The following is a 26,875-nucleotide window of genomic DNA, read 5'->3' on the forward strand; positions in this document are numbered from 1 at the left end:
ATTACAAACAGTCTGCATAGATCATACCCGGATTAAGGAAATGAAACGCTATTACATTATCTAATAAAGCTTTATGGAAATAGAATGAAGACACAGCCATCTAACGGGCATAATGGAAACGGAAAAATAAGTTTCCATCTCTTGTGATTTCATAGGTTTATTTGTGAACACGTCAGGAACTAACCATACGTCTATAGTATTGGTCGGTATTGAGTGAAAAAAATGGCGAATGTCTGCGTATAGACGATCGTCAACAGAGTTGACAGAAACTAATGAAATTGGCTAATGTCAAAAACTACAACGTAATGCATGAAAAATGTATTCTCTAGTCCGCGCCGCCTTGGTGCGTTTCGTATGATCAGGTACAACGTTTTAGTGTTCAAGTGTTCAATCGAGTGAGAAAACAACGAGAGAAAAAAGGAGAAGCAGGAGATCCAGTGGTTGCGAAACGTCACAAATCACAACACGGAACAGGCCACTTCAAGGCAAGACGTTCCACTTTGTTTTTAGAAAAGCTTCTGATACTTAAAAATAATGATAATGTAAATGTACCATGGGGCTCATCAATTTTTTAATATGAAGTTGCAATGATTTAATTTAATTATGTCGTTTTAAAGTGTATTCCGATTTTGAATTGTGTATAGTGCAAGGTTATGTGCAATTATGCGTTTGACATTTGAATTTCTTACAAACATTTATCAAGAATTTTATAGCCGTATTTGGCAATTAATGCATCATAAAATTATGATTAATTTTGAATCATATAAAAATTATGAAATTAATATTTTTTAACCACGTTTTGTTATTTGAATCTTTTTTAACAGAGTTCATAATTATTATCGAAGTAAAATCGAAGTACTAAGAATTAAGAGTTGAGTGTAACGATCGTTTCTACATTTTTATATTAACATTTTTATATAAATAATATTTGTTCAAATGCGCAATAATAAAAATTTATTTTTTTATGTAGTTGTGCAATGCTGTTTCTTAGACATGTCATTCTTATCTTGTAATATAAACTGCTTATTTGGCAAAATGCCTAAAAACTACTTTAAGATATAATGTTATATATTAATGAAAAAGAAAAAATATGAATAAAATTTAAAAGAAAAACTTAAATTGTAATAAAAAAATTAAAAAATAATATTTATTTGGAATTTTTATATTTTAGGTATAAAAAATGAGTCAGATACAAATGGATCAAGAAACAGTATATGGAACTCATGAGGATAGTCATGTGGTCATGTCAGAAAAAGTACAATCTTTGGCTGGTAGTATTTATCAAGAATTTGAAAAAATGATAGCTCGTTACGATGAAGATGTAGTGAAAGACCTAATGCCCCTCCTAGTCAATGTTCTAGAATGTCTAGACATATCTTATACTGAAAATCAAGAACGTGAAGTTGAATTAGAATTATTAAGAGAAGATAACGAACAACTTGTTACACAATATGAAAGAGAAAAACAATTAAGAAAAACATCTGATCAAGTATGATTTCAAGTTTTTTAGTATTTTTTAATTTTGATATTTCATATGAAATAATATATAATGATCTTTGATGAAAAATAAATTTTATGGTTTTTTAAATAGAAATTATTAGAGCTTGAAGATGTAGCAGAAGATGAAAGAAAAGAACTTCTATCAAAAATTGATAGTTTGGAATCAATTGTAAGAATGCTGGAACTGAAGACAAAAAATTCACATGATCACGGTACAAATTCTAATGGCTCTCTCAGTTCATCCCTTCATAGAACATCCCTCTACAGTAGAGTAGAAAGTTTATTGTTTTATGTTTATTTATTTGTTTAAAATTATATATGCATCTGGGATCTAAAATATTTGCATGCATATTTCTAAATATTTGTTTTATTATTTAGTGCTTTATTTATTATTATTTATTATATATTTAACATATGATATATAATTTATTTTTATGCTATACATTATATTATATCTAATTTAAATGTGCATATTATATACATTATAATTTTATATTATTGCAAGAAAGTTTATTATATATATTATTATTTAAAAACGCAAGAAAATTTTTTATGTTTGATTTGATGAAAAAAATTTAATGGAATATTTAGATAATTATTTGTCCAAAATAGATGTCTTTGATATCAATAATTTTTGGATGTTATAGTAATCAATATTAAAAACAATTTTTTTCTATATATATAATTGCTTTAGTCTTACTTTTCAATAATTATAATAATCAGATTTGCATATAATATTTATCATTACAATTTCATTATCATTGTCAATTTCAAATTCATTATCAATTTCGCCTTATATTTTATTTTAAGTTTTATATTTTATTTTTGTATTGTGCAAATTCATAATACATATATATATATATATATATATATATATATATATATATATATATATAATTTTATGTAATAATAACAATTTTTTATAAATATCTCGAGAAATAAACAAGCGATAGTTACATATATAAAAAGTTATTTAAAATATTCATATTCAAAATTATTGAATTCGAAGATAATTTCGCTTTTTAAATAATTATTAATATTTACATTTTCAAATAATAAATTGATAAATGTGCATATTTTTCATTTATAAGAAAAATTATTAATATTAAAACATTATAAGTAATTAATACAAAATTCAAATATTTTAAATTTCTTTCATGAAATTAAATAATACTCCTATAATAAAAAATTTTTTGCATTTTTAATATTTAGAAAATTAATAGTATATATACATTTAAAATGGAAATTTATATCTAAATTTATTTCGAGAATTAAAATCCAGAATATTTTCTGTATAATAATCTGTTAATATATATTATATCTTATAATTATTTGGTTATTACAATAAATATTCAATATTTTTTTTATTTGTTTAGTTGTTCGTCTTGAAGAAAAAGAAGCCGAATTGAAGCGTGAATATACTCGCTTGCATGAGAGATATACGGAATTATTTAAAACGCATGTAGATTATATGGAAAGAACAAAAATGTTAGTTGGAAGTACAGAAAGATTAGAAAATTCGACTACTGGTCGTGGTCCATCTCGTTTACCATCTCTTGGTTTAACTCACATGTCACGAAGTTCAGGACCATTAAGTTATGGCTTTCAGAGTTTGGAAGCTAGTATAAATGCAGAAGATATTCAACAAGAAAATCCATCAAATGCTGTTGCTAATTTAAGGACTGAAATGTTAGATAGTAGCAGTGAAGCTGCTATTGAGACATCTGATAAAAGTCAATTAACAGATAAACCAGCACAAGCAAATAAAACAACTGCAATTTCTAGACGTATGTTTTTTTTTTCTAGAAATCTTTTAAATCTGATATTTATATTTTTATTTTTCAATTTATTTTATAGATGAAAGCCCAGAAACTGAAATACCTCCACCTTTGGTTACACCAACATCACCAACTATAGAAAAAATAGCTACTACTCCAAGTGGAAGAAGTAGAACAGAAAGAGAACAACGAAGTGGTAACACATTATATCAGGAACTCAGTTTTCAAGATGCTGATGCATTAGGTGAAATGGACGAAGGAGCAGATATTACTGGTAATTATTTAATATTTTAATTATTATGATATAATTTTATAATTTTAAAGTTTTATAACTAACATTTTATTCTTAACATTTTAGGTAGTTGGGTTCATCCTGGGGAATATGCTTCTTCAGGTATGTTTTATAAAATACATATTTATATAAATATTGTTGTTTGCTTATTAATCCTTTGAGTTCTTCATTTTCTTTATTTGCAAAGAAAGAAAAAAGGAAATTTATATTATAATAAACATAATTATTAACAAATCAAATAGCATAAGCTATTCCTTTTGTTTTAATCAAGCATGTTTAATTTTTTTTACTAATATTGATAAAATTAATATTTCAATAAAATCAAGAAAATTGCATGATTTTTTAAATTTAATAATATCAAGTTGGCATATATTATGTATGATAATTTTTAAATTAGAACTCTAAGGGTTAATATTAAGATTAAAATAATATATAAAATTTGATTAATATTAATAATATCATAACAAGAAAAAATAATAATAAAAAAAAATTAATTTTGGATATTGAAAAGAAATCACTATGTTTTAATTACTATTTATACTATCTTTTTATGACATTTTAAATTTTAATATAAAATATATAATTTTTTTGATTATAATTATTAATTAAAATAAAATTAAATTTGCAAATTTAATATGTGATAAATCAATCAAGTAGTAAAATCTTTATATGTATCGAAATCTAAAATCCATAGAAGAAAAATCAATATAAATTGATATGGAGAACATGAACATTCAATAAATATAATGTTTATATTTATAATAATTTTTAAAATTGACTATTGCTATTGTTATTTTTTTATATACAATTTTATTTTAGAATTATATGGAAAAGTATACTAATATATTTTTATATTTCATTGCTTGCCTTCTTACTTCTGCTGGCTGTGGTCATATTTTGACTAAATAATTGCATGATATAAATAACTTCTGTGCAGTCAATGACAATTTCTTTGGTAAGATGATAATATATTTTTAACAATTAAAATAAATTATTTATATTTTAATGAATTACTTATGGGAAATTATATTTCATTAGGAATGGGAAAAGAAGTTGAAAATCTTATTATGGAAAATAATGAATTATTAGCTACAAAGTGAGTATTTTATTTAAATTTTATAATAGCATATAGTATTTATTATGATTTTATATTATAATATATTTATTTTTCAGAAATGCGCTCAACATTGTTAAAGACGATTTAATAGTTAAAGTAGATGAACTCACAAGGTAAAATCATATTTTTAAAGTGAAATAATATATATAGTTATTATAATATTATAAATATTATAAATGAGGCATTATTTTATTGTATATATTATGTATTGAAATATAATATTAATATGTTTTTTAGTGAACAAGAAATATTACGCGAAGAAGTTCGAGCTTTACAACAAGCTAGAGAACGTTTACGGCAAAAGGTTGTTGTTCTTGAAGAAGAATTGAAAAAAGTTAAAGAAGAAGCTGAAGCAGCAGCAAAAGCAGCTAAAAGTGATGATGAAGAAGATGTATCATTAGCACAAAGAAAGAGGTTTACTAGAGTCGAGATGGCTAGAGTTCTTATGGAAAGAAATCAATATAAAGAACGCTTTATGGAACTTCAAGAAGCAGTTAGATGGACGGAAATGATACGAGCAACAAAGACTGATCCTTCTAGTATATCAGGTGGAAAAGTATCCGTGTGGAAGTTGTTAGTATCGCTTATACAGCAAGAAATTGAAATATTGAATTCAATAATAATTTCTTGGTTTCAAATTTATTTTGTTTATAGTTTTAGTAGTCTCTTCACAGGCCCTGCTGATCGAGGAACATTAGTTCGCGGACCACACACATTACCTCACATGAGGTATAGTGCACCAACTAATCAAGTTGTTCCAGCACCACCTCTGGACACCATGCGTAGACGTACGTTGAAAGGTCGCCATGAGTTTTTCGACCAAGGAGACACCATGTGAGAAATCAATCAAATTCTATACACGCACTTAGATATTATCAGAATCTGACACTAAAATCTGCCAAATTTTTCTCTATCTTTTATATAGAGATTTATTTCTTTATTATCACGCTTTCTTCAATTACAGTTTTAACATACTGTGATCGTTTCTACAACGAAAATTTTTATAAAGAGATACTCTCAGTCAATACACAAACTTTATGTATAAAGTTTATCTTAACATTTTTATCAAAGCTATTGCAAGATGATAAGAGATTTTTTCTCTTGATGGGATAGAATTTTATTATGTTGACTTTTGAGTAATATTTTTTGAATCGACATCATCTTTCCAGATTAGAGTCCTCTTTGGTCAGTTGGGATCCGTAATCTTTTGTCGCGAGTCTCAATTACTCTTGATCGTTCTTAAGAAATGTGAGTCATTTCTAAATAATTTGCCTGAGCAATTTTTAAATGTGATGGTTTATAACAAATTGTCGTTACAATTTTTCTATATCTGCCATTTTTTAAAGAAAAAAAAAAATTATGGATGTATATTTTATGCGCAATATCATATGCGCTTACAATAAAGTACTGAAATAAGATTATGGTCCATTGCACATAGATAAAACTTTTCTCTTTTGACAATCTTATTCTTATTAATATATCTATTTGTCATATATAAATCAAATTATGATTATTTGTATTAAAACGGAATATTTCTTATATATATTTATTATATTAATCAATCTACCACTCATAGTGGGGATTTATTTGAGAATAGTAATGAGAATAGTAATCTTATAATAAATTGTCTGTTATCATTGCAAAATCATGCTTAAAAAGCAATAGTTTTGTAAATAAAAGTTTGTACATTTTTAAAAGAAAAATAATATATATGATCATCATTGATCAATAAATAAATGAAATTTTGACTATGTTATAAACTTGGCTTTTATTTCACTCTTGCTCTGCGCTTTGATTTTTCGTTCGGGTTTCGTCCTTGCCTCTCCTTCATGGCGTTGTCAAGAGATACCTGGTTATTCTGGTTTTCGGTGGGGTGCTTTTTGGCCAGCAGGTAAATCTGTTCTGCTCTATGTCTAACTTTTCGCTTCTAAACGTGGATATATATAAATCTTATTGTGCAAGTAATAACGAACCTGAACATTGTTATACAAGATGATCGGATTAAAAGTACTATCGGATAAAACTACGTTTGAATTCAAGAAAATGTTCTGTGATCAAGAGAGTCTTCGTAGGAATATATGGTTGAACAAACAACAACATTCAGTAAATTTACTTAACTTTATAACTTCTTTATAAATTCTGTCTTGATCATATTTTTTTTTAAAAATAATTTAATAATTAACTTAGTCTTAATACATTTTTACAGATCTTCTGAGAAACTCGTAGCGAGACGTGCAAATGAGCGAAGAGAACAGTATCGTCAAGTTCGCGCTCATGTTAGAAAAGAAGATGGACGATTACACGCTTATGGCTGGAGTTTACCTGGAAAACCAAGTGCTCCAGTTAGACAACCTGTTCCTGTACCAGTTTATTGCAGACCTTTACAGGAATCTGAGCCTGGCATGAAGGTATATTTATTTTTCATTTATATAAATTAATTACATATTAATTATATATATTAATTATATATTTTTTATATAATTAAAATAGTAATATATTATTTGCATTTATACAATTACTATTATAATTTTTTCTTTCTTCTTTTTTTTTTTTTTTTTTTTTTTTCATTATTTAGATATGGTGTGGTGCTGGTGTAAACTTAAGTGGTGGTAAAACTCGAGATGGTGGTTGTATGGTTGGAGGAAGTGTGTTTTATGCTGCTGAAGCTCAAGAAATAAGTACGAACACAAAAACTGAAGCAGAAGATGCTATCGAACATTTAGATAAGGAACTTCAAGAGAATGAAAATCAAAGAGTTGAGGCAGAACAATTAGAGCAACATCTTAGCTCATTAGTATGGATTTGTACATCTACTCAAAAGATGTCAAAAGTTACTGTGATAGATGCTAATAACCCAGCTGATATTTTGGAAGTCTTTAGCGTTTGTCAAGGACATTTACTTTGCATTGCAAGTGTACCTGGAGCCAAAGAGAGTGATTATGCTCAAGCTATGAATGAAGATTTAATTCGAACTGCCAATGGAATAAATGAGAATGATAATGAAATAAATACAACTTCAAATTCCGAACAGAATATCCAAAAAAACGAACAAGAAATTCAATCATCATTGGAAAAAAATACAAAAGAATCAGATTCCTCAGAAGAACAAAACAGTGAAAATGTTAAAAAATCAGATGATACTAATCAAATTATTCCTATTGAATCACAAAGTTTGGAAAGTGTAGATAGTGAAACCACAAATTTAGGCAAAGTACATTTTGTAAAAATTAATTTAGAAACACCAAGCTCACAATTGGATGAAAAAGATGATACAAGTGAAGAAAAACAAAGTAAAATTGAAGAAGATACACCTATAGAAAAAATGTCTTCAATACAACCAACAATGTGGCTTGGAGCTCAAAATGGTGCGGTATTTGTTCATTCAGCTGTTGCTAAGTGGTCAGTTTGTTTGCATTCCGTTGAATTGAAGGATGCTGCATTAGCTATTGTGTATGTAATTTTTACTACTACTTAAAATAATCAATATCCTATTTAATATATAAAAGATATTTGATATATGTATTTTTTTTTAGACATGTTCAAGGACGAGTTCTTGTTGCTCTTGCTGATGGAACTGTTGTATTATTTCGAAGAGGTGCAGATGGCCAATGGGATTTATCTCAATATCATGTGATTACTTTGGGTAGTCCACAACATTCAATTAGGTGCATGACTGCTGTTAGTGGCAAAACTGTATGGTGCGGATATAGAAATAAGATTCATGTAATAGATCCAATATCAATGACTGTTGAGGTACATAAATTTTATCTTTTTAAGATTTCAATATTACAAAATTTAATAATATATAAACAAATTTTTATAAATTAAACTTTTAGTGCACTGTGGATGCTCATCCACGACGAGAATCGCAAGTAAGACAATTAGCTTGGTTGGGTGAAGGAGTGTGGGTCAGCATTAGATTAGATTCAACATTAAGACTCTATCATGCTCATACTTATCAGCATCTCCAGGATGTTGATATTGAACCTTATGTTAGCAAAATGCTTGGAACTGGAAAACTTGGTTTTTCATTTGTAAGAATTACTGCATTACTCATTTCCTCAAACAGGCTATGGATTGGTACAGGAAATGGAGTAATAATTTCCGTTCCTTTATCTGAAAGTAAGTTAAAGTTTAATTAAATTTATTAATTGATTAAATAATTAAAAATTAATTATGATTGAAATTTTTAATAATAAATATATATTTATCAATAAATATTTATGAATAACTACTAAAATTATGTAAAATAGGTGCTGGTGGTTCAATGGCAGTATCCAGAGTTCAAGCAGGAAATGCTAAAAATGATGTACCAGGTGTTGGTGTCAGAATTTTTGCCTCAGATCGTGGCGTTACGCCTGGCAGTTTTATACCTTATTGTAGTATGGCTCATGCGCAACTTAGTTTTCATGGGCATAGAGACGCGGTTAAAATGTTTGTTGCAGTGCCTGGTATGTTTATTTATATTGTATTTGATTAATTTCTTAAATTATATAAAAAATATAAAATTAAAATTTATAAATTTTTTTAAATTAATATTGCAGGTCATGGTGGCCAAAGTGCAGTATCAGATGGTTCTCAACCTGCTATGCTTGTTCTTTCAGGTGGAGAAGGCTATATAGATTTTAGAGTTGGTAAGCAATCATATTAATAAATTTATTATTCATAATATATATTATAGACAATTATATGAACAAATTATTAAGTATCATAACTATTATAATTAAAATGTAAATAATATAAAATATGTTATTCAATTTGACTCTTATTATCTTATTAATACTCTCAAAATCTTGTTTTATACAATTATAACACTTGCAGCGGATGAAGCGGAAGACGAAAGTGATGTGGCGACTCATTTGATTGTATGGCAGTTGGTCAGGTATGCCCCCAGAGAAAAATGAAAATCTGTAAATGGGTCTTTATTCGATTTACGCAATTGTTTGTACAATTAAGTGGATAAATTATTTTATCAACGAAACCTGTACTAACTACTAAAATTATGTTTTGTGCACGATGTAATGAAATTCCAAACTAACAAGTTCGCAAGTAGTTAGATATATCTAACCTGACATTAAAATGATTTTTCTTTGTGAAAATATTAAGATATAAAATGTATAAATGTTTGTTTACAGATTTATTGTCATTATATTTTTTATTTTATATCAAAAAATATAAATAATCTAAAATCATTTGCTTCTGTATAGCACAAATTATTTTTATAATAATTTTCATTAATACAAAAAAAAACTATCTGCACTATATCCGTTTCTAAAGCAGTTGTATATATTGTACAAGTGTTTTGCTTTTTTTCATTCTCTGGGGGTCGGGCATTTCCAGCTGACATGCATCGTATTGTATAAAGAATGGCTAATAACTATACTTCTTATCTATTTTTATTATAAATTTTTGTTTATTATTCATTCATTATGAATTATTATTTTTTCAGGTGATGGAGAAGATACAGAAATAGAACGTTCTAATAATGCTGTGTCCGCTAATGCTGAAGAACACGGAGAACAAAGTCATCTAATTGTGTGGCAAGTGCAATGTCCTTTATCAGTGCCAATGAATGGCTAGCCTAGAAATTCTAGAAATATATTGATCCCGGTGTATAATTCAGTTTGAACTTTTACGTGTAAATCGAGGCGTTTAAATGGTTTACGTGATATATTATTATGAAGTTGATAAATCAAATTTATCTTTTGATTAAGCAATTTCTGCATCTATTTAATTATAATTACGTAATTGTAATTGTAGCGAAATATACAAATAATCGTACAAATAATGTAACAGCGAAAGAAAAAGATATTTTGTGCGACTTTTAAAAATAAGGATCATCTTCAATATTTCATTATGGATAAATCTTAAACAGAAAGTTTTTTTCTTTCTTGTTAAATATTAAAATTAATTTATTCCATATAAGAAATATTTATTAGGGAATTTTTTTTAAATTGAAAGACATATTTAGATCTCTTAACGCAACACTTTATAATTTTTAATTTTTAATTCTAAAAACATTTTTTACCGAAATATTGATTTGATTTCATATATCAATAACGTAATTTTTAATGAAATTTTTTTTCTTGACAATTATACATTATATTCTTTTTGTATATTATTGCGAAGCACGTATGTAGAAACTTTTAAAACGTCTTGAACTCCAATGTCAAAGAACATTGGAATTATAATATTATATTTCCGCCAATTAATGTGATAAATTAATAGAAAATACGGGATAATGAGTTTCAAAGCTGCCGTGACATTTGCTATCTAGCTGCAATAAAATCAAGATTATTATATTATGGAAGTCAGATAACAAAGATTGTACAATGTTCATTTGCAGGGATGAGAGGTGCAACCGACCCGGATAGTATTTAAAAATAATCTATTGTAAATTGTTTCCGTTAGAAAATATATTATTTTCCAAACTTAAATAATTTGATTTGCATAAAAATATATGTATATGTGAAATGTAATATATTTTTTATGTTTTGCTATCAACTCTTCTCCAATATTATAGTGTTTGATCACGCCCAATTTTTTTCAAAATTATAAGATTTTTGAAGAGTATTGCAATGAATTTATATAATTATGTACATAAACTATTGCGAGATATTTGTATAGTGTTTTAATTTAAGTTTTTTACGATAAACAAAATAGATATGATTCTGGATATACATATACATAGATACACACATATGAAATCATGTTTAATCTCTCATTGGTCGCTGCAATTTTAATTTATCATCAACTCCCTTCTTATACAAGTACCAAAGATAAAAAACTTATTTGTATTCTTTGTACGATTTTTAGCAAGAGATGGTTTAAAAGTTGTGCGTTTTAGCAATATATGTAGCGACCTGAAATATAGTATAATCACATACATTGAAATTTAAAAAAAAGTCGCCATGATATTGAATTTACAAGAATTTTTATAAATTCCTGTGTTATAAATGATGGACAAATTGAAATTAAGAATGTGTACGATATATAAGAGCTGCGCATTTTTTGTGTGTGAGCTCGCTTTCAGTGTCGAGCTCGGAACTGTACCTGGCTCTGATGAAGCTGCAATAGCGTTAATAAAGAAAGTTGCAAAACATGACCTGATTTACTTCTATTAGCATGAATATAAGATGTTTCCAATATGCAATATTTGTTTTGAAATTGAATTATATATAGAATTTTTTGTATTACAGTTTTTATAAATAATTTTTGAATTTTTGTTAAAACATGAATTTTATTTGAAATAAAAAAATTCACAATTAAAATCACTTTTACCTATTATATATATATGTAAATATTATTATTTCTGATTTTGGGTATTTAATTTATTTGACAAAAAAAAAAATTTAAAATATATATTTTTTGTAAAAATAATTTTTAGTTTTTCATAAAAATTGAGGTAAATTATTATAATTTATTGTATATATATTATAAATTAGATTATTCAAAAGTGGGAATTTTTTTTTAACAATATTTATTCATATCATATTCAGAATTCAAGAATTCAATTGCTAGTTTTGTTTTAATAACTTAATCGTACTCCAATATATCTATATTAATATAGATATAGATAATATAGATATAGTAAATTAAAATTCGATTATAATATTTCGAGTTTCAATTCGATTTCAATTATGTGTATTTACGCGCCTTTTTCTATATGTACCTGTTGAATTTGTGTGAAATCGAGAATATTTATGTAGTATTTAGACATCACTTTTTTTTCTTTTTTTCTTTTTTTTACAAAAGTCAGTTTCTATTAATTTATTAGTTTTTGTAAAATATATAAATTTGATTTTTAAGAAATTAATTTGCATTTTGAATATTTACCAGTGAGCTAATATTTAATATATATAAAATGTATTAATAAATACCTAATTTCTGTAAACATTTGTTAATTTCTGATGTTTGAACAAAATAGGTTAGTAAAGCAATTAGCAATTAAATAATTATATTATTGTTAATTAAAATTATAAAATGCAGTTTATATTTATAAATCAAGGTATGTAAAAAAAAAATATTTACCTATTCTATTAAAATATAACGTGTTATAATAAATATATATAAATATTGCATTCGTATGTAATGATGTTTAATTTAAATTTTATTGAAATATGCTTACGTTATATTGATTTAAAATACATATATTTTGTATTTATTATCAGTACTTTGTTTTTCAACTTCGATTATCGATAAATTTTTTGATTGATTAGAATTTTTTAAGTGATTACAAAAAAAATTTTTATGTCATATATTTAATGATATTGAATAATAATGAGAATAATTAATACATAACAATACGATAATTATTTTGAATAATTAATCACAATTTTTTTTAATTTTTGTTTCAAATGTTTAAATTGTTGTATTTAATTACAAATATTATTGTATTTTTAATTTCTTTTTAATAATTTTATAATATAATTATTATGTAACTTAGAAATAAATACATAGATAAAATAGTTATATATAGATAAGTTATGATATATTTTAGTAGTATTTTTGTAGTATATTAATAATAAAATATTTAATATTTTATTATCTCATTAATTATTACTATGATTTAAATGATCTATTAGATCGATATAATCATTAATAATAGTGATTGATTATAAATATATTATTGATCAATGAATACCAATTCATAAATTAATAAAATATGTTAATAAGATTAAATTAAAAAAAAAATATTTAACAATATTTTGATATAAATACAATAATACATAAAATGTATACAATGCAAATATAGTAAAAATAAAAAATATTTTCATAAAGTTTATAATGCACATTCATTATTAAAAAGTTTATTATTATATATGTTTGTATCAATAAAAAAATCTTTTTTTTATTTTTTATAGATTTTTACAAAAAAAATTTGTGATTCGTCGTCTTGATTTTTATGAAATTATACTAATTATTTTGTCCAAAGTAATTATCGTATTTCGCATTTGAAAATAAAAATATTAGATTTTTTTAGGCAAAATATTTTTTTATATTAAAAAAAAATTTCTTCCATTTCTTTATCTGATTCATTAATTCATTGAAAAATATTTAAGTCAAATTCATTTAAATAAAAATCCAATTAAAGAATTATCTTATGTATACGCAATCATGTGATTTTGATTCATTTAGCGTGAATTCAATTTATATATTATAAATAACTTTTAATTCATTGATCTCGTTCAGATAAAAAAAAATTTCTGAATGAACAACAAAAATAGAATAAGAACATGAATATACATTTTTGATATTTCGATAATGATTGGAAATCGTTTTGTACAAATTTTTCAATGAATTACAGTTATTAGTACAATTTTATTATTTGATCATACTTAATAATAATTTGAAAGATAAGGAAATTTTGTAAATAAAAAACGATAGAAATCGTTCTGTTCAAAGAGCGTAGAAATGGAAATATGTCTTAACGTTTTATTACAACAATCAACTCATTAAATAGTTTTTCTTTTTTTCTTGTATATTTATATTTTCTCTTCTCTTATGTAAGATTCTTTGTTAGTTTTTCATGAAACTTTAAGTAACTTCGTTGCAGAAATTGTAAAACCCTTGATTTCTTTGTCGAGAATTTCTAGTTAATATATTTCATCATAGAAATAAAGAACTAAAATCATTATGATTTTATAATCTTCTATTGACTCATAGTTTTATCTGAATTTCTCTTAATAACAAAAAATTATTTTTATTATAAAAATTCTAAATTTTCTCTTTTTTGTAAAAAAAAATTAAAATAAACAGCTCTTAATTATAAATTATAAATATTTAATGATAAAACATATGTAAAAAATGTAAAAAAAAATTTTTAATATATTATGTATTGTTAAAAATCAGAATAATATACATATATTATAATAAAAAACATCGTTTCTTAAATAAAACTGAAATATTTAATTATATTTAAGCATTCTGAAGTTGATAATTATCGAATTAAATCGTAATATTTTTCGAATATTTTTCATAGCATCAAATAATTTTCTATATTTAAGCAAATTTCAGATCAAAATATATTGTATAAAATTCTATTTCTTTGATTAGTAAATCACAATGAAATAGATTAATATTAAGTAAAATATTTAAAAAATTATATAAATTATGTTTAATTAATAATGAAATTTGCAATTGAAATTAAAGTTTAAATATTTTACATTTTTAATAAAAAAATTAATTTTTATTTATTTTATTTATAATTATCGAAGAAATTTTTAAAAAATGGAAAAAGATGTATAAATTAAAAAAAATATATTCATAAAATACTTATTAAATTTTAGCAATATTTTATATTTTATTATATTGTAAATTGCTACATAAAAATGTTAATTTATATAATTTTGAAAAAAATTATAATTAAATAATAATAATACCATATTATTTCTAAACAAGTAAAAATGATTCAACAAAAGATCACTTAACTCTTGGTATACAATTTTAATCGGTGAATCGTAATTGACAACAAACAACTAATCGAGTACAATAATAGTATTTACAAACATTAACAAAAACACTTTGTTTCAGATGATCCATTTCTAGAAACTTTCAAGGTGTTTTTCAAGGTAAGTAAGTTTCTAAATACCAGTTGTAAAAGTACCGAAAAATAAAATACAACTAAGTACACTCATTACACAGGACGTCGAACTCACCGGTGCACGACTATTACGAATCGTGCCGAAGAATGACGAAGACAAGTTCAGGCTTTATTCCGATCATTCGACCGTTTTCATTGGACCGAGTGTTGATACGTAATACCGCTGCTATTGCACACTTTTACCATACATCGCTCGACTCAGATGATAAAAGTTCGTTATTATTGAGATTGATCAGTTATTTGGAACGCACACGAAGAAGTGTGCAGAACACGCTGGCTCTTCGTCGATTATCATTACGAGGATATTGTTGCAAGAACAAAATTGAAGACAATACAATGACTGAAATAAAACGAAATCCCGCTGCTGACCAGTTAATCGACTACAAGAAAAATTTAAAGGTAAATATAAATTTTTCTATAAAAGTTAAATAAAAAATTTGGTTTTATAAAAATTACTTATTTATTATATTCTTATAAAAATTGATTATCATATGATCAATTTTTAAATTTTGAAGATTTTTCTTTTTAATTAAAAAAAAATGAAAATAATATACTTAAAAATTTGAAATATATGTCACAAGACTTTGAAATAATTCCACTCCTTTATATTTGTGCGCGTTTAGAATATATTAACGAATGATCATTATGTATTATATTTTGTCAAAAATTGTATATATATATACAATATCAAATTATTAATAATTGTAAATTAATAAAAATTGTAAATAGTATAAATATTTTTGATTTATAAATATCTACGAATAAAAAGATTAAAATTAAAAAAATTTAAATATCAAGGAGAAAAAAATTATTTTTCATTTGATCAAATGTTATAAAAATATAATTCATTATGTTAACACTATTTGTGTAGAAATTCGCACTAACAAAGATGATTTACATAATGATAAATGATTTTTTATTCATCATATTATTTCTAATTCATATTATAATTAATTTTTTCTAAATTAAAATGTGAATGAAATATTCACAAAAAACAATTTATAAAATTCATGAAATTATTTGATTCCTAACCTGAATTAATGATTTTTCATTAAATTTTTGTCAAAGTCAAAGATTTTAATAAGATTTTAAAAAATAATAATAAGAGATATATATATACTAATTCCTATAAATTTTTAACAATCGAATGTTGTTCTCCATCTAAAGAAATTAAGATAATGTTACGTTTCTATAAGATTTTGAATAAGAATAGTAATATTTATCTATTTTAAAAAAAATTTTTTATTCCATATGATATGAAAATTAATTTAATGCTTTTGCATTTATCAATTCATAATACTTATTTTATTCAAATATTTTTTCATTTACATTTAAATTTTGCTAAAATAAGAAAAGAACGAATTTATTATTATTGTAAAGGCTGCTTTAATATTATTCACTGTTCATGAAAATTGTCTATGAGAATATAATGCGCGCGCAACTCGCATTTTGTTGCATATTGTCCATACGAATATCAGTTAAAACGTATTTATTTTTATATATTTCATGGTCGATTATATATATATATATATATATATATATATATATATATATATATATATAATACATAATAATGGATTTTTCTTGAAATATCCATACTGGCTTGTTAATTATATTGTTAATATTGTTAATTATTAAGCTGTGTTATTGAAATAGAGAATGATACTCAGTATCTTGCAAATGAAATTGAGATTTCAATCTTTTTATATGTGAATTTTGTCATGTTATATAATATTGTGATATTGAATATGAATATTTCATGTGTTTTTAGAATTTAAATTAGACAGAAAATAGAATTGATTATTGTGTTAATTAATTTAATATATATAATTTACTTTTTCATCGACACAATTTTTTTCGTTTGGAATAATAGGAAGACAATTTTTAATAAATCATTAGATATTCAAAATAAAATCTTAATAATAATAAATCTTAAAAACTATCAATGTTTTTACTTTATTACTTTACATTAAATGAAAAAAATTTTAAAAATCTGAAATTTAGAATTACATTTTTTTTTAAAAAACTTTGAATAACTCATTAAATATTGAAATTATTGATTTTTGATAGATAAGATAATTATGCATTGTAATAATAAAATAAATTTTTTTTATGAAATTTCGCTTGAAAAAATAAAAAGTTGTATATTTATAATGAATAAAGTCTTTAAATTTTATTTCTTAATTTTATGTCTTGGTTATCATGTAAATTGATATTATTTTAGATTGGTATCCAAATTTGAATAGATTAGTTTTCTTTTATTTTATTTTAAATCTATATGTCATTTAAATTATATTAATATACATTTTTTTCGATCAAACATAAATATTCTTTAAAATAATAATTTATTTTCTAAAAATAAAATTTATTACTTTTCTAATTATTATGTATGTCTATAACGGAAAAATTAAATTTTTCGCAAAAAAATTTTAATTCTGTTTTGATTTTAAATGAAAAGAATCTGATTATAAAATAAAAATTTTTTTTATTACAAATAATTGCAAATATATTATACTTATCTGTATAATAATTCTTTGAAAAGATCGATTCACCTATTTATCCAGAATTTCACGCAATTGTACAATTTGTCTCTGTCATCTATTTGAATTGATGACAACATAAATATAATTCACTAGATTATTATATCATATTTCATCCTTGATTGCGAATATTACGTTATTATATTATATTATTTATATGTATCTTATAATATGAACTAGCTAATTACCACTATCCTTTTTTTTGTTTCTATGATATTGATAAATAAATATTGGCAATAGAATGTGAATTATCTTAAGTATGAATCAAAAGAATGATTTTGGATAGAAAATTTTATTAATTTTACCAAGATACCAAGAAAATTGTATAATGTACTCTTCGATATTTTTCGTTTTAGAAAATTATGAAATTGAATTATTTTCCTAGATATAGAAATTTTATTATAAATTTAAAAATTTTTTTTGAAGTTCCTATACTCAAATATCATAAATATAATTTTTTTAAAAATAAAAATTTTTTAATAATTAACATAACAATCTATAGCATAATAACTTTTGATTTGATAATAATAGTTCATTATTATTGAAAATATATGTTATAAATCAAAATAATTTACCAAATTAATAATTTTAGTTTGATAATAGACTATCTACAAAAAGAAAATATGATACAATTTATATTGTTTGAAAATATCTTTATGATAATATCATTTTTAATGGCTTCGTGTTATTGTCTCGATGCTTGCAGGAAAATTCCGCGATCAATGATTACGTCATTTTCAATGTCCATCAACGTATTTATCCTTTCTACTTAAAATGAGTTGAAAATATGTGGTAGAGTATTTTCCAGAAAAGATACATATCAAATGAAACTTCCTGTTTTTGATAGAAATTAACGGAATAATTAATTCATTTTTTTAGATTGATTTATTGATTCATTTTTTATGAACTCATATTTTTATAAAACGATATAATAAAATTAGAGAAAGAGAAACGAAAAAAAAACAAAAGTAAAGAGCATTTCATTAGACAAAATTAATCCAAGTATTTTATGTAAAAAATCAAGCCCAATCAGAATTTTCATATACTTCTTTAAAATATGAATTCTCTGTTGGCGAATATAAAAAAATTACAAATGGAAACTTAGAAAGATTTATTTTATTCATTAAATACCATAATGAGTACTTCATTTTGAATAAATTGTATACATTTTTATACATCACGTGCATCCTTCACTAAAAATGTAAAATATGTAAAATAATGGTAAAAATCTAAAATATGTGCATAAGTTAATTTGTGTAGTGAATTGCAAAAAATTGCATGTAATGAATTGTAAAATATAACTATCATCAATGACCTTGAGAATGTTTTTCATAAGTAAAAACAGTGATATATATATATATGTATCTATTAAATAATATGAATAAAGATTTTGAAAATAGTGTAATAAGTGTAATAAACAAAATTCAAGCAATATTTAAATAATTTGATTATATTTTTCACGATAAAAAAATCGTTGTATGTATAATAAATATTTTACATATTTCTTACAAAAATATTCATATATATATTATTGTTATTATTATTATTATTATATTAGTATTACATTATATTATATTATGTTATGTTATTATTATTAAAATAATGACAAATATTAATGTGATTTGATCTTGATCCTTTGATTAGATTTGCATTTTACTGTATAAAAATGTTATTGATTAAATAGTATTAAAATAATTATTTATATATATAAATTTACATAAGCAAAATTGTATTTTATCATTAAATATAATCTTATAGTTTTATATTATTATGAAAATGATACAATGAAGTTTTAATTATTTTTTATTGATTACACTTTAGCTCGAAGAAAAAATTAAATAAAACATAAAACTTTTAGACATAATAAGAATGATACTCAATTAAAAGATAATTATAAGATATATTGATTATTGATTAATAGTAAAAATTTTTAAATATATAGAGATAAGATATATATATAGAAATAATCACAAAATATTCAAGATATTTATAATATTTTTTCTTTTTGAAAAGTCATCATTCGTGAAATTACGATGATTCATAGCACAATGGAAACAAAATTTGAGAAGAATGGTAATGAAACGAGTCACGAAATAAATTCTCATGGGATTTGTAATATGGAACGATTCTGATTATATTGCGCAATTCATTTTCTAGACATAAGAAAAGTTACCGATTACATCATTATAAATTGAAATGTATCAACATCAAACATTTCTAATTCGAAAGTTATATATTATACTTATATATTACAGTATAATCTACATTGTATTTATATCAATGATACGATAAAATAAAATAATAATAAGTTGGAATTCTTTTGTGAAATAATATATCTGATAGCATTATGAATCAAAAAAGAAAATAAATTAGTGATTTAATTATAATCAATATATAGTAACTTTTTTTACCATTCAGTACATTTTTTATCATATTTTATGAGAATGTAGAAAATTAAAATATAAAAAATTAACAATAATATTAGAAATAACATTAAAATTCTTCTGAAAATTTATTTTATGAATATTTTATAGAATTTATCTATAAAATTCTATAAAATTCTATAACGTTCTATAAAATTAACATTTCGTTTTTAACTATTACATTTCATACTTTAATTATTAATATATCATGTGTATCCATGATCTTTATTCATATGATAACTTGATTTTTAATGGTTGACCTAAGATCATGACCTAGCATGCGAATAATTACGTTGCGATTTCATTGATGCGCAAGAAATTGCATTTACGTATAACTACGTATAAATATTTCATAACCAATGTAAATATTGATTAAACCGTTGTTGTGAAATGAAATGCAATCATTGAATAGATATATAGATAACTGATAAAACATCATTTATATATTTATATAAACTTAATCTAATTTTTCCACAATTTAAAAAATATGTATTAAATATATTAATTTAATTAATTTATAATTGATTTTATTTTGAATATGTTTATATTATTATTATTATATGCATTTTTTATATTATATATATTATATAATTGTATAATACGATGATAGTAGACAAATTATATCACACTATTACTAAAAATTCGTTTATTGAATTAATGATAACTATTTTTTTTTAAATTATTATTTAATATTTATTATTTATTATTTATTATTATTATATTATTATTTATTATTATCTACTTAATTATTTAGTTATTTTTATTACTATATTTTTTAAACAATATCAAATAAATTATATAAAAAATATTATTTCAATAACTTCAACACGGTTTGTATTGATTTAAAACGTGAATAATGTTGAATATATATTTTATTGATTGCCATCATACAACCATTTTCTATTTTCTGCAAAAAGTTAATGACAAAAGGCATATTTTAATAATTAAATATTGATGTTATATCGCAGAAAAAAATGATAAAAAATCCATTTTAATATGAATTATAAAATTATGTTTTTTAGATATGCTTAATTTTATCCTTGTTATATGGATATTATAGATTCTAATAAATATTTTATGAAAAATATTTTTTATAAATGCATTCTTAAATGCTAGAAGAATATGGATATTAATAAAAATATATATATATTTTTTCATAATTTATTTTTCTTTTAATAATTATTTTAATTTTTTATTTAATAATTAAACAATTTTTTATATGAATATAAGAAGATTACATAAAAATAATTCTTTTTTAACTAATAGTGTATGTATATGTTCTTTTTCTCAGCCTGATTGTCCAATATTCCTTACTGCAAGTGGAACACCAGTTGCGAAGAAAGCCAGTTTGACAGTAGGGCCAAATGGTCCTATACTGCTTCAAGATTTTGTCTTTTTAGATGAACTATCGCATTTTAATAGGGAAAGGATTCCGGAACGTGTAGTCCACGCTAAGGGAGCTGGTAGATTGATTTATTTTATTTTTAAATAAATTGTGAAATATTTATAAAATATATTTATACATGTATAAACATTTATAATACGTAATTTTTTTCAATTTTTCAATTTATTTCAAGATAAAATATAATACTTTGATATAAAATTTAATACATTTCAAAAAAATAAAGTAAATATCGAAAATAAAAAATGATGACTTAAATCAAAATTTATCAATAATTGGCAGATTAATCAAAATATTTGGAATTTTATTCAATAATTACAATTATTGAAATAAGAAGTTTTTTTAATATAATGAATTCAGATTAAATTCAGATTAAACAGATCAAATTGAATTAAATATACTAATATATTTTCATTAATCAGGCTTTATATTTACTATAAATTATTTATAATATTAATCAGATTTTACATATTAATAAATTAAAATCTAAATTAAATAGATATTTGAATATTCGAAAATATTCGAATATTTGGATTTTAATTAAATAAATATCTGATTAATTAAATTTACTAATATTGTCTATCCAATACAAACAATAGGAATTTTAATCTATAATCGATCATATTTTTATTAAAATTATTCCATTCGAAATTCTAATGTTTTTTCATTTCAGGTGCATTTGGTTATTTCGAAGTTACCCATGACATTACGAAATACTCTAAGGCAAAAATTTTTTCCTCAATTGGAAAACGAACTCCCATTGCCGTAAGGTTTTCCACTGTAGGTGGTGAAAGTGGTTCTGCAGATACTGTCAGGTAATTGCAAACATAAATTTTCCTTTTTTTATAGGATATTATTGATTCTCTAAAATGCATCGTCACGCGATGTAAAATGTTTACTTTCTTCTCTGAAATTTATATAAAGCAATAACAGCAGAGATGAAAATATATATAGTATACTCATTATTTCATTTACAGAAACAAATTTTTAGAAATAGAATGATTTAATCGAAATACAATTTAATATCATTATTATTAAAAAAATTATATTATTTAGTTTCTCCAAAAAATTTAGATTTCAATACATTTGAATATTGAACAATATTTTTTTTGTTATTTTTATTGATTTTATATTATATGTATGAAATTATTTATAATCTAAATATATTTATTTTATCTTATAATTATATAAAATTAAATATTAAAACTATTTTTATTTTATTATGTGTAATTTTCTTTTAGAAATTTGTATTTGTTGTTGAATTAATTCTTATAGATAGATTAGTAGAATTAGTAGATAAATTAATAGAATTATATTTAAAAATAAGGCAATACTAATCTATTATTTACTATTATTTACTAATAATTACTTTCAAGAGAAAAACTCGAGCTTCATAGCATAATTTATTGCAATTGTGATAATAATGGAAACAAGGCTAGAAATTGTTTTGTTTGCATAAAAATTATCACTTAGTATTATACGAAATTGCACGAGAAACTTGAACATTGGCTTTGCAATTAATTGATCAATTAGTAGTAGTAATTGATCGCCATAGAAAAATTTTTTCTTTCAATACTATAAAATTATAAAATTTATATCAATTACATGATTTTGCGCTATTTGTTATTTTTCTAATTTCATTTCAATTAATTCAATTCACTATTTCATACATAATTAAAAGAATAAATCAATTTTCTCGAAAAACTCATTCTAATAGAATCATTCATTTCTTAATAATTCTTTATTTTATTTTTCAGAGATCCTCGTGGTTTCGCAGTTAAATTTTACACCGAGGAGGGTGTTTGGGACTTGGTCGGTAACAATACACCAATATTCTTCATTAAAGATCCCATATATTTTCCCAGTTTCATACATACTCAGAAAAGAAACCCTGTTACACATCTGAAGGTTTGTTATCAATAACATTGTACTTAAGAATCTCAAAGTTTTATAATTATATAGTTAATCATAAAAGTATTTGACTATTTCATGTTTTTATTTTTAAAAATCTATGAAAAATAATAATGGTCTAATTTGGATACTTACTAAATTTTTTTAAGTTCAAAATTTTGGATATTTAAAAATTAATTGTAAAAATAAAAATTTACTTACTTTGATTTCTATTAATGAAATTGTTTTGTAGGATGCCGACATGTTTTGGGATTTTCTCTCTTTAAGACCTGAATCAACTCACCAAGTCATGTTTTTATTTTCGGATAGAGGAATTCCCGATGGTTATCGTCATATGAATGGTTACGGTTCTCATACGTTCTCATTGGTGAATGCCAAAGATGAAACAGTTTATTGTAAATTCCATTATAAGGTGCATTTCTTTATATTTTATTATATCTTATTAAGAAATCTATTCTTAATGATTCTAATCCAGTGTAATGTTATTTTTAAATATAAAAAAATTATTTCATTTTATTTGTTAATAATAATAAAAAAATAAAAAATATTAACGTTTACATATTTTGAGAAGTATAATTTTATTAGATATTCTATTATATATGAAATTATTTTTTATAGACCGATCAAGGAATTAAAAATTTACCAGTAGACAAAGCGACTGAATTGAGTGCTAGTACTCCCGATTATGCGATTCAAGATCTTTACGATGCAATCGCCAAGAATGAATATCCAACTTGGACATTCTATATTCAAGTGATGACTCCAACACAAGCAAAATCTTTTAAATGGAATCCTTTCGATTTAACCAAGGTAATGGATTAAATATTTGATATGAAATTAAAATTAGGTTTTATTTTAGAATTTATATAACGTAATTAAATTTAATATCATCAAATTGTTTTAATTGTTAAAAAATTAGTGATTTAAAATATATATAAATCTTGAAATAAATATGCGATAATTAAAAAAATGTTTTAAATTGAATAGGTATGGCCTCATGATGAATATCCACTCATCCCTGTCGGTAAGTTAGTACTGAACCGAAATCCTGAAAATTACTTCGCTGACATAGAGCAAATAGCCTTCGATCCGGCTCATATGGTACCTGGTATTGGAGCAAGTCCTGACAAAATGTTACAAGGTCGAATGTTCGCTTACGGTGATGCTCATAGACATCGTCTTGGCCCAAACAATCTGCAATTACCAGTGAATTGTCCATTCAAGGTAATTTTTCTACTTTTATTAATGAAAAATATAACATCTACTTGTATAAAATAATAATATATATTAATGAGTGATATGAAATATATTGATATCCATTTTAAAAAAAAAATGCATAATTTTATAATATAATTATAATGTAAATTCCCACTTTTTTTTTTATTTGAAAACAATACAAAATAATAAAACATCAGTAAATTTTTAATTACAATATATGTACTTATAATAGATTAACGTTTTAGTTAACTATATTAACTATTATATAATTATATATAATATAGTTAACTATATTATTTCTAACAATGAAAAAAACTAATAAAATAAAAAAAGAAATGAAAAAAAAATTTTTTTTTTTTCAGGAAATTTCTGTAATAAACTATCAACGTGATGGCCAAGCGACTATAAATAATCAAAATGGTGCACCAAACTATTTTCCTAATAGTTTTGGTGGGCCTAGAGAATGTCCAGCTGTAGCTCCTCCGAAGTGCTTTGTGAGTGGCGACGTAGGTCGTTATGATGTAGATCCAAACGAAGACAATTATGGACAAGTTACTTTATTCTGGAGAAATGTTCTTGACGATAAAGAGAAAAGCAGATTAGTGAACAATTTAGTACAAAATCTTAGCAATGCATCGACATTCATCATTGAAAGAGCCGTAAAGAATTTTACGGAAGTAGATACTGATCTTGGCAGAAGACTTACGGAAGGTCTTCGTGATAATGGTGTATTAATTAATCCTTATGGCAAGACCTCTAGATTGTGAAAAAATAAAGATTACTTTTTATTTTATATTATAATTATTAATTTAGATTAGATATACACTATATAATTGTTAATATTTTCCATAATGAAGCACATTATTATTTTAATTATCTATTTACGTCATCTTCTGAAGCTAAACATATTTTATGATATCTGATATTTTTTTTTCTTTATTATATAATTATTAACAGATCTAATTAATTATGTAAATGTGTGAAGATGAGTAAAGAAAAATTATATATAATGAATTATATATAATGAATAAAGAAAAATTTCTAATAATTATAAAAAATATTAAATTATCTATATTAGATTTTGAAGTTGAAAATCTTAATTGATCTTACTACTTGTTACTAATAACACAATTGAATTATGTGCGTTTATTTAATGTATTATATAAAAATCAAATTTTATTATTATGATCAAAAATTTTATATATAATATTATATAATATATTATATATTATATTATTTATATTATATTATATATTATATAATATTATATAATTTTATATATAATATTAATATGAGTATGCTTTGAGTAATCAGTATATATTAAAAAAATTATATAATTCAATATCTAACAATAAGAATTTAATTATTTTTAAATTCTATCTATCGGAAGTCTAATAGATTCTTTTCATAATTTTATTTACTATTATCTTACTATATTACTTTTTGTACTTTTATGATGTTTAAACAACAACGTATATAAAAACTTAAATTTTATCAAATATAACTTAATATATCAAATAATAATAATTAAATATATTAATCATATATAAAACAAAAAATAAGCAAATACTGTCAAATCAAATATTGATAAATAGAAAATATAAATATATTGCATATAGTATAAATATATATAGTAAGTTGTCGGTGAGAAAAATTCATTATTTTTCTGCATAGTCATTTGTCTTTTGTTTGAAAAAACAAGTAATCATTTATCTTTTGTTTGAAAAAACAAGCAATCATTTGTCTTTTGTTTGAAGAGATATGAAATATATTTAAGTTTATTTTTACGAAAATCAAGCGAAAGAAAACCAATATAAAACATTTTTTTTAAGCAGAAACATTTTTTAATATAAAGACATTATATATAATTAAATGATGATACGTATGAATATTTATACGTATAATTCTCAATAAAATAATATTTAAAAAAATAAAAATATTTTCGGAAATTATTTTTATTTTTTATGTATATTTTTATGTATTGATGTAATGCAAATTAATAATATAATATTAAATTAAATTAATTAAAATGTTATTTGACATAAATACTTAGAGTATATAGTATTTTAATTATTTTAATTAATTATATAT

The 26,875-nt window shown here is 22.8% G+C and overlaps 2 protein-coding genes and 1 long non-coding RNA gene across 7 annotated transcripts; 2 read left to right on the plus strand and 1 right to left on the minus strand.

Annotated features, from left to right (window-relative positions):
- Positions 1-211: 211 nt before the first annotated feature.
- syd (JNK-interacting protein syd) lies at positions 212-11,789 on the plus strand. 5 transcript variants are annotated; one of them, XR_015292765.1, is made up of 20 exons: positions 212-485; positions 1,172-1,489; positions 1,592-1,712; positions 2,877-3,287; positions 3,358-3,552; positions 3,637-3,672; positions 4,508-4,525; positions 4,609-4,666; positions 4,744-4,800; positions 4,925-5,260; positions 5,342-5,521; positions 6,894-7,095; positions 7,263-8,137; positions 8,221-8,440; positions 8,524-8,809; positions 8,941-9,138; positions 9,232-9,321; positions 9,509-9,569; positions 10,137-10,227; positions 11,034-11,124. XR_015292765.1 is itself a non-coding variant. In XM_086910811.1 (19 exons), exons 2-19 carry the CDS (start codon positions 1,181-1,183, stop codon positions 11,059-11,061), a joined length of 3,711 nt encoding a protein of 1,236 aa, XP_086766937.1. In that variant the 5' UTR covers positions 212-485; positions 1,172-1,180; the 3' UTR covers positions 11,062-11,789. The 5 variants fall into 5 exon arrangements, 4 of the variants coding, with proteins under 4 accessions (XP_086766937.1, XP_086766935.1, XP_086766939.1 ...); XM_086910811.1 differs by lacking the exon at positions 9,509-9,569 and having other exon boundaries at positions 11,034-11,789; XM_086910809.1 differs by lacking the exons at positions 9,509-9,569; positions 11,034-11,124 and having other exon boundaries at positions 10,137-10,475.
- A 572-nt stretch (positions 11,790-12,361) lies between these two features.
- Positions 12,362-25,842, plus strand: Cat (catalase). The gene is made up of 10 exons (XM_086910815.1): positions 12,362-12,614; positions 15,221-15,258; positions 15,332-15,689; positions 21,545-21,716; positions 22,329-22,470; positions 23,413-23,563; positions 23,799-23,978; positions 24,185-24,376; positions 24,554-24,790; positions 25,147-25,842. The coding sequence occupies exons 3-10, from the start codon at positions 15,378-15,380 to the stop codon at positions 25,549-25,551; spliced, it is 1,791 nt and encodes a 596-aa protein (XP_086766941.1). The 5' UTR covers positions 12,362-12,614; positions 15,221-15,258; positions 15,332-15,377; the 3' UTR covers positions 25,552-25,842.
- LOC147657120 (uncharacterized) lies at positions 21,726-23,877 on the minus strand. Its single transcript, XR_015292779.1, has 2 exons — positions 23,768-23,877; positions 21,726-22,562 (listed from the first exon to the last, which is right to left on the minus strand). It is a non-coding gene; the product is annotated as an uncharacterized LOC147657120 (long non-coding RNA).
- Positions 25,843-26,875: the final 1,033 nt, after the last annotated feature.

This window comes from Apis florea, unplaced genomic scaffold, assembly GCF_048593485.1.
Source record: "Apis florea isolate Af1SG1 unplaced genomic scaffold, ASM4859348v1 contig_3203_pilon, whole genome shotgun sequence".
Taxonomy (NCBI): Eukaryota; Metazoa; Arthropoda; class Insecta; order Hymenoptera; family Apidae; genus Apis; species Apis florea.